We start from the raw sequence: 15,099 nt of genomic DNA, 5'->3' as shown, positions 1-15,099 counted from the left end.
ATGGCAGAGTTTATGTCCTCCACAAGGCTATACACTGCTTGAATTCCAAAAACCCTTTGCCTTAATGCCACATGCCTTCCTCACCTCCATACTTGGGTCACTTTCTTTAGGAAGGGATAGGGGAAAGGGCCTATGTGCTTCCTTCACTAGATTTGCACATTCATTTGACAATGATTTATTGAGCATCTAGCCTAAGAATTCAAAGGTGGGGAAGTCATTGGTGGAAGGGTTAGACAGGGACAGAGAGAGAGGAGAAAGAAATAATGCCTAGTTAGTGTGAAAAAAAACAGAGGAAATCATATTATCCCAACAACCTAATGACAAATTACACATAAAATATCTCTAAATGAGTTTATGTGCATCCTAAGGGCTACATAACAAGAAGCAGTGCCAGACAGGAGAAACTATCCTTTGAGTTTTTGGCCAGGGTGGTCCAAGAGACTCCCAAAATCCCACAGGCTATTGCCACTGCCCTTGATTACCTCTTAAAACATGAAGATAAGACTACTGCTGAAGACAGAACATACTTCAGACACAGGATTTGGAGCAATGGAGCTGGAACTGACCTGGAAGCCACTTCCCCTGAAGGCTAGCTACCATAGCTTTGGAAAGCACTATGCAAGGTGCTAAGGGAGAACATCAAACAATGGTTCAACCCCAGCTTCAAGACCAAATAACCACATCAATGACCTGCACAGCATATGACATTGAAGCAGCAGTGGCACTTTTATTTTGAGGGCAATCAACAGCTACCTAATTGGACTAAAAGTCCACTCAATGGGAGGAAACTTATGTCTGGTACTGTAAACATAGCCAAATACACATGGCTGAAGAGGTCATACATCTTGGAGAAAATCCCCAAACTGTCACATCCCTAGACGAATGTAATTTCTTACTCTGTGCCAAATACGTATCCTTATATTTACAAATATCCCAAATTGCCCTTTTGCAATATCCTTTTGTTCTCAAAAAATTCTGTTTTAATAGGGAGACAATATCAACTTAATTTACCAGGTACCTTGTTCAATTTTAGAGGGATATGTTAAAGTTTTAAAATAAAAGCACATATGAGAGACAGGAGTTGTGGAGTAGGTCCCTGAGGGGCAGCACCCTGGCCAGGAGCTGTGGGGCTTCTGAAGTAGTATTGAGGGGAGAAGAACATGAATTCCAGGGTCTGCAACAGCAGGGATTCTTGTTTCCTCATGAAGACAAGTCTAATAATCAAGGAGGCTTCGCTCTAGCGCTTACAATTTGGAAACTGAGCACCAAGGGCAAAAGGACCCGTTCCAGCCAGTAAGCCCATTCTAGTCTCTGGATGGCAAGAACGAGTTAGGGGCGGGGCCCGCTATGCGCGTGCCCCAGCCAGCCAGCCCCGCCCCCGGCTGAGGGCTGATTTAAGAGCCAGGCCTAGATTGTTACGTACTTTGGCCTACGTTTATTGGTGCAGAGCAAGTCGGAGCTTTGATTGGCTCAATGGCTGCCGACCGCTTATTGGCTGTGATGGGTCGTCAGGGCGACTGAGGGGCGGAGGGGCGGGGCGGGGGCGTGGAGACCCGCGGGCGAGCTGAGCGCTGCCGGCGACTGGGCGGCTGGCGGCTGGTTGCTGGCTGCTCTGCTGGGTGGTGTCCAGGGAGCTGCGGATTTCCCGCTACCTTCCGGTAGGTGCCGGAACAACTGGTTCAACTAGCGAGACCCACCAGCCGGCGCCATGGGCTGCTTCTTCTCTAAGAGGCGGAAGATTGAGAAGGAGTTGCGGGCTGCAAGCGAGGAGGAGCGGCCCAAGCAGTACAGCTGGGACCAGCGGGAGAAGGTGACCGAGGAACCGCGAGTGCGTGGCGGCGGGGCGGGCGACCCGCGGCTGCCTTTCTCCCGCGCGCGGAGAGCTGAAAGTCGGGGCGCACGACTTTGGGGGCGGGCTGTGAAACGTTGAAAGGAGTCTTAGAGTGGTTTATCCGCCCGGGTAGACCCTCGGCCTCACCCTTTGCTCTGCACCCTGACTTTCCTGACTTCCTATCCGAGGATAGACTGTAGGGAGGGAAAGAACAGAGAGGGCGCTGGATCTCCAGTCAGCTCATTTCACCAGCGGCGGCCAGCGGGGTTGGGTCCAGTGCTCGAATTACATGCACATGGAACTGATTCTCATCTTTTCCGTGGCTTGTATTCCGTAGTTGTTTCTCTTTTGTCTTTCTCGACAAATTCTTTGGGTGCCTCTTTGTGTTAGTTTCTAAATGGACGGTTTCATGTCCACCTTTGCTCTTGCTCCTCTCTACTTACCGGAAAAGAATAATGAAAATTGAGTCAGTCTTGGAATGTGTTAAAAGTGTACGGTGAAATTACCCAACATATACCAGGAAGTAGTTTATTATTGCTTTATATGAATGAAAACGCCCTTATTTTATTTTTATATATAGCCAGAAACCAAAAGGATTTGCAAACATCCCCTTGCACAAAACACAGTCATACATTTCATAATGTTTCCTCTTTTTTACATAGTTCTTTATTTCTGCTTATTAAAGTTAGTAGAACGCTTTGGTACACGTAAATTAGTTTTGTTTTGCAAGCAGAATGAGAGATGCTGTTTTTTTAATGAGTGTTGCGAACGGTTATCTCTTAATGTAACATTTTTAAGGAGAAATACATTGTAGTAAGTTTCTTGTTAACCTTTTGGTATCACAGATCGTCCTGCATCATTTCAAATTCCCAGCAGAACTTAGGCATTCATATAAACCAGATTTTCAAGGTGTTAGCTTTTTAAAAATTGGAAGCTTTTGGTTGGAATTCTCAACCCCATTTTTTCTGTCTCTGTTTCTTAAACCCTTCTTGGGCTATGTGGTATATATATTTCTCTTTTATAGAAGTATTTTGTAATGTAGGAAAGTACTCTGTTTTATTTTCTATAAGAAGGGGGTGGTTTGGGGGGTGGTTTTTGAAATATTTTGTCAGCCTTGGGAATTCTGAAAATGCTGTTTAAGCCCCCCCACCCGCCTTGCTGGGGATTGAATTCAGGGTCTTGCCCATGCTAAGCAAGCATTCTACCACTGAGTGGTGTCCCTAAGCTAACAATGCTTTTTAAGCTTGAATTGTCTGCCACAAAAGAGGTGTATTTTTACTTTAGCTTTTGGTTTTAAAGTCATGGGCTAAAACTAAAGTGCTTTTTACATTTTTGCAGTAGTCTTGGTTGACTGTGACTCATTGTTTCACAATAAATTGTCTTGCAGCTAACCTGTACAAACATTAAGTTCTGGTTAGTTGGGCTCTTTCTGTTCTTTTTGTTATGTTATGCTATGCTGTGCTATGCCATGCCATGCCATGCTATGCCATACCAGGCTGTGCTATGCTATGTTAATGTTATGCTTGAGACAGGGTCTTTTTGTTATATTTTGAGACAGGGTGTCATGTAACCCAGGCTGGCCTCAAACTTCTGGACTTCCTGCCTCCACCTCCTGATTGTTGGGATTACAAGCATGCAAAACCATTTCTGGTTAGAGAGGTTTTGTTATGTATCTCTAGCTAGCCTGGTACTCACTACATAACCCAGGCTAGCCTTGAACTCATGACATCCTCTTGCCTCAGCCCACTTAGTACTTAGATTACAGGTATGTAGTAACATACCCTGCTAGTTGGGATCTTATGTTAATCCTTCCTTTACATCAGTAGATATGTTCTGTGATATTTTTTTCATTGCGCTCTTTGACTAAATAAAAGCATTGAAAAAATAGCATGATAGACATCAATGTCTAAGCTTCCTTCCCACCCCCCACCAAAGTAAACATGCCTTAAACTTTCTGTTGTAAACAGGAACAGTTTTTGAGAACATCAATATGTACTATAGTTATAGAGAGGTAAGAGATGTTATTGGATATCTAAAAAGAGTTCATGCTTCTGGGTATGTATACATGAAAAGTTAAAATCTTTTTTGTGGTGCTGGGGATAGAACCCAGAACCTCATGCATACTAGGTGGGTACCTCACTGCTGAGCTACATCCCTAGCCTTCCAATGATACTTTTACTAAGCTGGCCTTGCTAGCTCCCAAAGCTTCTAATTTTTCACTAGAAGGAATTGAATGCAAATACAACTTATAGAACATAACAGAGAGACACTGTATGTATATTGAAAAAATAGTTTGTATTAAAAGTTTAGGTTTTCATGATGTTATGGAATATACTCTACATGGTTTAAAATTAGATCAGACAATTACTATTCAACCTGTAAGACTTTAAAAACAAAATGAGTTGCCTGTAGTTTCATTGCCACTTGGAAAAGTGGTATGTAAATTTTCATTAGGTTGTATAATTGGAGTATCTTTATTGACAGGCACCCTTTGGGTTTTGGGGTTTGAGTTGGGTAATTGGGTCAGCCTTAAGGGACTGAAGCAAGGAGAAATTGCCTCAATTAGAAAGAATGTTTAGGGACTAAGTGTTGTCATGGCAGCTGATACTGTAGTCAACAGTGGAATAAGTTCCTTTTCCATTGCTGCTAACTTTGAAAAAGAAAAAAAGTTTACTACACAATTACTACACTGACAGGATGAGAAATATGTTTGGCTTGTAAGATCTGTGTTTAAATCATTTGGAAAGAAATGCTTTTCTCCTTGTTACATGCTGCACCAAATACCTAGGCAAATTATTCAGTGTTTATGTAGTCAAACACCAAGGAGGAACCAAAATTACATTCTTTTTAAAAATTCTGTTGAGTTTTTGTATATTTCATATGACAGTTCTTAATCAACTTTCGCCACCCTCTCCCATCCATACCTGCACACACACCTCCCCCCACCGGACCTCATGCATTTTGCTATACATGCTAAGTCCTATCCAATCAAGCATTTGTATCCAGATGTCCTTCAGTGCAGATTCATCCACTGGAGTCTAGTCAGCCCATCTAGAGATCTTAAGTAAGGTTCACTCTCCCTCATCCAACAGTAATCAGTCTCCAACTGTTTCCAGACTAGGGCTGGCCCACCGCGCATTTCCCTTCCTCTACTCTGGGCCCTTGTCTGATTGTGTTGGCATGGGTCCTGTGCTTGATGCTCTCATTACCGCAAGTTCACATGTGCAAGCTCTCAGTGATCTGAAAGTCTTTGCTCTCCTTCTGTTCATGAACCAACCCTGACTCTTACAATCTCTCTGCCCCCTCTTCTGCAATGGTCCCTAAGCTGTGGGTGGGTGAGGTTTAATATAGGAGTCCTATCTAGGGACACACACTCTGCAGTCTCTTATTCTCTGAAACTTGGCCAGTTGTGGCCTTCTGTGTGCATTGCACTCTGTTATACAAGGAAGCTTCACTCGTGAGAGTTGAGGGATGCACTAGTTTTCTCTCTACCTCCTGTTCCGCTATGTTCCATGAGCCTTAGGTATAGAGGTTCCACTGTAAATATGTCACTTAGGACTGGGCATCTCTCAGATGTATATTCTCTGTGTGTGACTAGTTGTGGAACGCTGCAGTAGCCTCTATTGCTGCTAACTCCATTAATATAAGGATCCATATTTAGCATATGATAAGAAATTTTGGCTAAAAATTAAATTTATTCTTGTTCCCCAAGAACTTACTGGCTTTTTGGAGCAAAACAAGAAAGATTGAAGTACAAATGAGGTGAGGATAAGTGACACAGAAAAGTAGATTTTATTTTCCAATTATTCATGCCAATACTGAATAATAGAAACAAGAATTAGTTCTCCAAATTATGGCATAAATATGAAAATTGTGATTTGAGTGTGAAGAGCACACTTGTGTCTGCTACATTTGTCTTATGGTCAGTAGAAATAATACTAAATATAAACCTTATACCAGAAATTCAAGTGTTTGTTGTGCAACTTTGTGTAAAGCAGCCAATCTGTGTATTTCTGTTTCCTTAGGTATAAAGTGAGGTCATGCTAAAGAGTTCTTCACTCTTTAGTAAGGTAAAGGCCTATCCTGAAGAGGAGACATTAGACAGTAATAGTCATCTCCAAGGATAGAACTTGGACACAACTTAAACAAGATCATAATTCCCAGAGTTGTTCATCAGTGGAAGGGGTGACTTTGTGGGGAACTGATCTACATGTTAGAACATTCAGAGGTTGGATGGTGACCTGCTAGGAATAAAGTGTCTTCACTGAGTAGGAAGCTAGATATAATTTTATTCTGTAAAATTACTAGCTGCAGAATCTTTAGCTTTAGGACTAATTTCTCCACATAATCTAGGAAAAATGTAATGTCCAGAGAAGAAGAATAAATTACATTTAGCTCCTCAGCATTGGAAGCTGTTATGGAATGATTATTAGTGAAAAATTATATATTGAAGGCTTAAGTCGCTCGTGGTTATATTTGGAGATAGGGCTGCTAAGGAAATAAATATGGTTAAATGATAGAATTCTGACCCTATAGGATTAGTGACCTTATAAGAAGATTCACCAGAAAGCAAGCATACTCGTGTTCCCCATCCTACACTGAGGCAAATCCTGGTGAAGATATAGAAAAAGATGGCTTTTTCAGGTAAAGACAAATAAGGTAGGCTGTCCTAACAAAATACCATAAACTGGATGGCTTGAATAACAGAAGTTTATTTCTGAGAGTTCTAGAGTCCAAGACTCAAAAGATAAGGTGCTAGCAGATTCATTGTCTGCCAAGGACTCTCTGACTGGCTTATATGTAGTTGTCTTTTAAAATATATATTTTATTTATTATTTTTATGTATATGAGTGTATTGCCTGCTTGTCTGTAAGTGCACCCAAGTCGTACAGTGCCTGTGGAAGTCAGAAGAGGGGGTCAGGTCCCCTGAAACTGGAGTTACGGATGGTTGTTAACTGTCATGTGGGTGCTGGGAATGGAATCCTGCTCCTCTGCAAGAGCAGCCAGTGCTCTTAACCTCTGAGCCATCTCTCCAGTCCTGATAGCTATCTTCTTGCTGTGTCCTCCTATGGCTTTTTCCTCCATGTGCTCTCCAGCTCTTGGAGAGAGCAAGCAGTCCCATTTTTCCACATCTTACCTCCCAAAGACCCCACCTCCAAGTACTATGGTATTGAAGGCTAGGACTTCAACACATAAATCTGGGGACACAGACTGGGGATATAGCTCACTATAGAGCACTTGTAGAGCATGCATGAGCCCCTGGGTTCAATCTCCAATAGCATAAAAATGGGGAAAACAGAAGCATTAAGTTCATAACACACTCAATCCTACTAAGACAAAAGCTCTGTAATTTGACAATAAATTTTATATCTATGTTTCCAACAAGAAGTCTTAACTCCTTGTAATAATTTATGTAGTGTGTGTGTGTGTGTGTGTGTGTGTGTGTGTGTACACATTCATGTACGTGTCCAGGTGCATGAAGAAGCCAGAAACTGAGATTGGATGTCTTCCCCAGTCACTCTCCACTGTATTTTTTGAGACAGGGTCTCTCACTGAACTTGCCAATTTGGCTAGACTGGTTGGCCAGTAAACCCCAGGATCCTCCTATTCTTTAGCACTGGGATTACAAGTGTGTTGCACTTTGCTTTTTTATGTGGGTGCTGGGAATCAGACTCAGGTCTTCATGCTTGTATAGCAAGTGCTTTTCTTACTCAGCCATTTCTCCAGTCCTACAGTTGAAATGTATAATTTAAATACTTTACATCTTATGATTTATATCATTTGCCTGTAAAACCGTTAAATCTTATAGCTAACAAATGTCTACTTTCATTTTTACTAAGGAATTTAAAAAATAATCTCTGTGTGTGTGTGTGTGTGTGTGTGTGTGTATGTGTATGTGTTTTGAGTGTGGACACACCTATGCCGTAGTGTGTTTGTGGAAGTCAGCGGAGAACCTCGAGTGTCGGTTCTTACTTTCCACCTTATTTGAGATGGGGTCTCTTGTTCACTGCTGCATAGGCTACCTGGCCCAAGACCTTCTGGGGATTCTCTCCTTTAGGAGTGCTGGACCATGTGCTGCCATGTCCAGCTTTATGTGGTTTATAGGAATCTGAACTCAGGTCCTTACACTTGTGTAGCAAGCACTTTACCCACTGAATTAGCTTCCCAGCCCTCACTGTTTTTTGTTTTAGCCTGCTTAATTCTCAGATAAATGTGCTTACAAATGTCTGAAGTTTTGGGGGTTTTTTTTTGTATCTTTAGGCAGTGATAATTTAGTCCACATCTTCAGTCCCAAATCAGTTCCCCAGGAAAGCACACACACAATTTTACATGAAAGTTTTAAGAAATTTCTGATACAGTGAAATAAATTATAAACTGAGGCATAAGAATTCCTCTTTCCTATTTAGCTTCAGGCCTTGCTAGAAATGGCCAACTGCTTGTATTCTCTTCCCTACACCAATTCATAGCACTGTTGCTCTAACTACTCCCACTGTGGGTAGTGTATCAGTGCTAATAAGAAAAGCAAAAATGACCAGAGAATGTTTTTATTCCCCTAACAGAATGGACTTAAACCACTCTTTCAGGTTCCCTTTTCCCAGTTCTTAATTGGGAACTAGATCAGGAAGTAGATCAGGATCCTGTTAACCTGCTCCTTGTCTACATTCCCATTCCATTCCTCTTGCTTTTCCAAGTGGAAGGCAGCCTCAGCCTCAACCTCTTTATTTCAGGTATTGGAGAGAAGTAAATGTAAAAAGGAAAGACGCAGGATAGTCACTAAATGGAGTGCCTCTGCCTGTTATAGTTCTTTTATTTTCCTAACCAGAAGTTAGCTGACTTGATTAATTACCTGAATATCCCTTACAATTCTATTTTGTTCCTATTTTTCAGTGCTGGGGATTTAACCTGACCTTGCATTCTCTAGGCAAGTGTTCTACAACTAGGCTATATCCCAAGCTCTACTATTTTGTTCTTGATCAATATCAGAGTCTAGCTTCTTTGGAGATGGAGTAAAGAACAGGATATGGTGAAGCCTCAAGTTCCCCTTAAGAAAGTGTATGATTATCAGATTTAGTTACTCTTTATGTAACACTTATAGACCACCTACCTTGGGCTGTGCTCTAAGGTAACCAAGAATAAGCGATTAAAATGGGTATATAGTTGTTGATAATCTTTTTTTTAAAAGTTTATATGCATTTGGCTGTGTGTGCCGGAGTGTGTATATGTGCACCACTTGTGTGCAAATGCCTGAAAGAAACCAAAAAGAGGACATCTGATCCCTGGAAGTAGAAGTTACAGGCAGTTAGTTCTAGGTTGCCTAATGTAGGTGTTATGAACTGAACTCAGTGGTCCTCTGTAAGAGCAGCAAGTGCTCTTAACCACTTAGCCATCTCTCTAGCCCTTGATAGTCTTTTAAACCTGTTTGTGGTTAAATCTCTCATTATATTGTTTCTGTTTTCTTGCTTCTTCATCATTCTTTTTAAAAATATTTTACTGAATTTTTAGACTTTTATACAATGTATTTTGATCATATTCAGATGCTCTCCCTTATCTGCACTCTCTTACTATCCCCCTGCCCGATTTCATGCTCTCCATTATTATTTTTGAAGGCTTTTTGGGTCTGTGTCCCCAAATGGCCTTTGGTATGTGTCCATCCCCTGAAGCCTGTCAACCTGCCCAGCATCTTACTCTTAAAGAAAACTGACTCCCCCCTTCCAGTAGCTATCAGTTGCCAATAGCTCGTCAGCGGTGGTTGGGGCTTCTTTCCCATCTCCCTGACTCTGTGCTGGGAATTTCTCTGCTTTGAGTTTACATAGGTCTTATGCATGCTGTCACAATTGTTATGGATTCATATGAGTAACTCTCCTGTCTGAAAAACATTTTTTCCTTACATTCATCCACCACCTCTGGCTCTTACAATCTTTCTGCCCTGTCTTCTGCAATGATCCCTGAACCTTGGGAGGCAAGGGTTTGTATATGTATTCCATTCAGGACTAAGTATTCTGTAGTCTCTTATTCTCTATATGTGGACCTCTTTGTTAATTGCCATCTGCTGCAATTAACAAGCTTCTTGAGAAGGTGAAGAAGCTTCTCTTGAGAGAGTCATTAATCTATAGGTATAACAATAAGTCATTAGAAGTTGGTTTAATACAATGTCCATTTAGCAGAATAATAATAGTAGATTCTTCCCTGTCACCTGTGACCTGTCTAGCCATTCCTAGGCCTGATATCAGTCCAGTGCCAGATACATGTTTCATCTTGTGAAGTGGACCTTAAATCCAATCAGAAAGTGGTTGGTTAGTCACATAACATTTGTGCCTCTATTACATCACAGGGCATATCTTGCCATGCCAGTTGTTATTGTAACTCATAGGGTTCACAGCTGGGCAAGGTTCTTGATTACTTTTCTCTACTGGTAGCATGCATACCACCTTACAGTACTATAAAAGCTAGCCAGTAGAGATGAAGCTTTGAGATCAGTACCAGCTTGATTTCTCTTTGTTTCTTCTATGACTCTTGCATGTAGTGTATTCAGCAATAGGGTGTTCCCATCAAGTTCTGGCAGGTAACCAAGAGCAAATGCAATAGCCAGTATTTTTAAGGGTCTATAGGACCCCTGGTCAACAGCTTCCAAAAAAGGAGTCCATTCCTGGCATTGTGCTTTTTATTTGCTAGCCTATGCTGACTGGTAGAGGTATTGTTCACCCATTATAGGGTAATTCCATTTAAGAAGCTTCTATAGTGATAGGTTTTCATATGAATTTTTCAAAAGACTTTTAGTGTTGGTTCATAATCCTTGACAGTTTTGCCTGTTAAAGCTTCTCTATCTGATTTCTAAATTATTAATTTCTGCTGTAATTTTTACCTTTTTCCCCTTATGCAATGTTTTAGAATTTAATTGCAAATGCTACTAACAATTGCATTTGGTTCCAGATCATGGTTGAAAATTATCTGGTATTTAAGTATTTCTGAGCATTGTTTGTGCTCTAGTACAAAGGTGGCTTTGTTTGGCTTGTTTGAGGCAGGGTCTTGCTATTTAGCACAGGCTGGACTTGAACTTGTGATTCTGCACCAGGCTGCCAGGTGCTGAGATTATACATGTGTCACCACACCCAACTTGATTTTTTAAAGAAAGTTTCAGTGTGTGCTTGTGAACAATGTACATTTATTATAATTGTTAGATGTGGAATTCAAGCTTATTGTTGTGTGTTCGGGTCTTAAGTGATAGCCCAGTCCTACGGCAGCTAGTAACAGTGTTTTGGTAACCTTATAGTTATTTTTTTAGGCATTTATTTGGAACTTTGTATGTTTTCTAAGGTATGTATAATAAGCATGAATTTCATTAAAATATCTCTAAAATATCATTTAGAGGTATGCATAGTAGGAACATGCTTTTAGTCCCAGCACTTAAGGAAGTAGCAGAAGCAGGGGGCTCTCTGTGACTTCAAGGCCAGCCTAGTCTACACACTGAGTTCCAGGCCAATTGAAGTGAGACCCTGACTCAGTGTGAGAGTGTGTGTGTGTGTGTGTGTGTGTGTGTGTGCGTGTGTGTGTGTGTGTGTGTGTGTGTGTGTGTGTGTGTGTGTACTCACAGGCGTGAGAGGGTCTCTCACTGTCCTGGAATTCTCTAAGTAGGCTAGGCTGGCTGCCAGTGAACTCCAAGGATCTGCATGTTTCCACCTCCTCAGCACTGGGATCACAAGCATGCACCACCACAAGTGACTTTTTTACATGGATTCTGGGGATTGAGCTCAGGTTCCTATGCTTGTAAGGCAAGCACTTTACCAACTAAGCCATCTCTCCAGCTGTACCTTTTTTACCATTGAAACTGTTTCAGTGTTGTTGCAACTCCAAAATGCAACAATCATCAGCTAGTGAAAGACCCAAATTTCAAAAGTTAATTTTAATTATTCCTTCACACCTATTTTACAAAATAAAGGCAGGAGACATTTAAATCCTCCTTGTTTGATTGTACTCTGCTCTTCACTTCTTGCTGCCATTATAGTGTATGCTGTAGTTCCCACCAGATGCTATAAAAAAAAATTAACCTCTGCTTCAATGCATACTTTCCAGAATCTGCTAGAACCGAGGAACTGGGCAACAAGGCATTCATACATCTTCCATGCTTTATCTATAGGTTGATTCTAAAACCAATAGCCGCATATACAATGTTAGAACTATAAAAATATTATTTACTGCAGAACCAAGTAGTATGATTGGACCCATAGAAAATGAAATGTAATCCTATTATCACTAAACCTGTGCCTCTCAAATGATAATGCTCCAAGCATCAAAGTTACATGGATTCTCTTCTGATTTCTTTTCTGTTTTTTTCACTTTCTCTGAGACCTACTCAGCTGCTTGCTCCATGGCTGGGTCTCCTGACATGGCCTCAGAGTGTTACAACGTATGTGCTAGCCAGCAATGGGAAGCTAAAAAGGAAAAATTAAACTAAAAATAACCCCTGAAAACCAGTAAAACTACTCCCTGCCCAGTGGAGCCAAACTGGCAACAGGATCTCCACCGCCCACTCAAATATGAATTAAGATGGCAGTGCCCCATCTTAATTTTCTTTTTTTTTTTTTGAGACAAATTCTCACTATGTAGTGTTGGCTGGCTGGGAGGTTGCTATATAAACCAGGTTATCGTCAACTCTTAGAGACCTGCCTGCCTCTGTTTCCTAAGTACTGGGATTGCATGTGCTACCGTGCCAGGCTCAATCCTGTATTTCTTGATTTTAATTTTGGGGTCCACATTACCTATCAGTAATTAGAAAATATGCCTTAGGTTTTATTTTATTTCATTTTGCAGTGCTAGGGTTACAACCAAGGGTCTTTTGTGTGTTAGGCAAGTGCTCTAACCTCTTCTTAGATTGTTTTTTTGTCTTTTTTTTTTTTTTTTTTTTGGAGGTAAGGGTCTCAGTGCATAGCCCAAGCTGGCCTCAAATTTGGCAGTCCTCCTGTCTCAGCCTCCCCAGTGCTGGGATTATAGGGATGTGCCATCATACCTGGCAGTTTCCTTAAATTTTAGCCCATTAGTTCTGGGACTTAGGAAAGGTCATGGAGGGAAAGCAAATGCCCTGGCCTCCTCCTGTTTTCCTAGCTCTCCACCAGCTCTGTGTTTCTGCCTTGCTCTGAATTTGCTCACAAGAAAGTCTGGACCAGAGATCCAAGTCCCAGAAAGTCTCAAGATTTTGCAGAGGTAAATTCAGAACAGAAATCGTTGCAGTCCCTTTTCTCTTTTACCCTTCCACACAGTACCAGTTTCCACCTTGATGTTTTCCTTACTTCTTTTGAGGATGATCTTTGGCAATGGAGACAGTAACTATGCTAGTTAAGCAGTTTTCTGGAAACCAAACTAGAACTCTATGCCTTTGTAGTTCACCTGTAAAACTCTAGAAATGGAATTACTTGAATATCTCTTCCTACATTAAATCTGTATTGACCTTTGCAATTTTCTATTTTTGTTTATGGCACTGTCATTGCTTATTCATAGCAGCCAGGGCAGTATTTTATCTATTAGCCCCTGTAGATGGGGCTAATAGAAAATAGTAGGAGCATGGCACAAACTAAGGATACATATTATTTTATTTTGTGAAACATTTTTTCAGTGTTATTTATACATTCACAAGTGCTCATAGGTCTGGTTACTTTTTTTCCCTGTGGTTCTAAATCCAGGGTCTCCATGCTAAGCAAGCACCCTACCACTGACTTACATCTCCATCCCACAAATACTCATTGATTTGTATGCTGGGCTGTGAAGAATGTATTAATGTGGTTTTTTAAGTTTTAAAAATATAGATGGAGAAACTATTTTTCCCTAAGGGGAGTTATTTTTGACTCATCCTTCGGCCTTACCCCTTCTATAACCATTGAATTGTCACTGCTGATTCTTTTTCCTCAGAATTCCTCAAATTTATCCAATCTTAATCTTTCCTTCTAACTACTGTCTAGTTCAGAGCTTTCTGTATAAGTCTCTCAGATCCATGTTCCACATTTCTTTATTCTTAGTAATCTTCCCTGAAATGTAAATTTAGCTTATTTAAATTGTTCTGTGGCTCTCTGTTGTCCATGGATAGTTTCCAAACTTTATATCAGGACCCTTGCCTAACTCTCTAGTTTCATCTACTTTCACTCCTGTATCCCTGTAATACAGGGCCCCCTTCAGTTTTCTTCCTGATAACTGAAGAATTTTACCTTGTTCATTATGTTTCATTTTCTACTGTGGAAAAGAAGTCTTTTATTCCCAACTGTTTATTTGGTGAATAGCTTACTCCTCTTCACTTTGTACAAGAAGTCTTGTGTTACTCCCTATGTGTTCCTCTGCTGTATTTCCAGAATATTCTCAGCACCTCTCATTACACAGCCACATTGTTTAAATGATCTATTTAGGTATGTGTTACTTCCTTTTTAGTACCTAAAATAATGTCTGGTTCATCTTGGGTATTCAAATCTTGGTTGAGTGACTGAAGATCCAGAAAGTAAAAGGGACTTTTTCAAGATCATATTGCTCAAAGGTGACAAAATTGAGGCTGGAAAATAAGTACCTCTTTTATTGCCTCATGCTATAGACCAGTGCTCATTCTAGGACATTAGGTGAAACTGGATAAATACAATGTAAATTGTGTATAGCCAGCTTATTAATGATTAAGATATTTATATTTTGTGTAAATAAAAACTGTATATGCTGTAGCTATGGCAACCTATTCTAGTGCACAGTTTGCATGAAATTTATATATTCACAAGCAATTGAAAGTTACAAATAGATTAAAACAATAAATTTTTAGTTGCTGTTTAAACCGTCAGAGTGGCTGTATAGTGACTATCTCTGTGTGTGCGTGCGCAGTTTGGCAAGTATTACAGATCAGATCAGACCCAGGGCCTCAGGCATGCTAAGCACACTCTACCACTGAGCTATACCTCTAGCCCTGGTGACTATTTTGATAGCACAGTGACTATATTATGATAGCTCAATAGATGTCAATTTGTGGATGCAAATACCACCATATCAGGTTTTTGTGCTTTTTGTTTTTGTTTTCCATTGTCTATAGCATATTGCTCTATAGCATATTGCAGATATCAGTTGAGTTTTAGAAGCTAAGACCCAAATATCAAATTGTAGAAGGATAAATATATTCCGGTTTCAGAATTTTTAAAAAATAAATAATTTATTGAGAATTCCATACATGCATAGAAAGTGTTTTGATCAAATCCATGCCCATTCCCTCCCCTCCAACTCCTCCCATATCTCCCCATCACTTTTTTCTGATA

General features: G+C 40.5%; 1 protein-coding gene and 1 pseudogene across 4 annotated transcripts in view; one reads left to right on the top strand and one right to left on the bottom strand.

The window, feature by feature from the left end:
* The first annotated feature begins 1,539 nt into the window (after positions 1 to 1,539).
* The window catches only part of Rp2 (RP2 activator of ARL3 GTPase), a 46,464-nt gene continuing 32,904 nt past the window's right edge, over positions 1,540 to 15,099 (top strand). For 2 of the 4 annotated variants that reach the window (XM_029559162.1, XM_029559161.1), the window contains exon 1: positions 1,561 to 1,828. In XM_029559162.1, coding sequence (XP_029415022.1) covers positions 1,709 to 1,828 — 120 coding nt within the window. In that variant the 5' untranslated portion in view covers positions 1,561 to 1,708. Of the gene's footprint in view, positions 1,829 to 15,099 lie in introns of all 4 variants that reach the window. The other 2 variants (XM_017795842.2, XM_017795841.2) reach the window with 2 other exon arrangements.
* Positions 12,083 to 12,217, bottom strand: LOC103726497 (annotated as a pseudogene).

This window comes from Nannospalax galili, unplaced genomic scaffold (genome assembly GCF_000622305.1).
Source record: "Nannospalax galili isolate Female #2095 unplaced genomic scaffold, S.galili_v1.0 scaffold129, whole genome shotgun sequence".
In the NCBI taxonomy this organism is placed as follows: domain Eukaryota; kingdom Metazoa; phylum Chordata; class Mammalia; order Rodentia; family Spalacidae; genus Nannospalax; species Nannospalax galili.
This window is presented reverse-complemented; position numbering and strand designations above follow the sequence as displayed.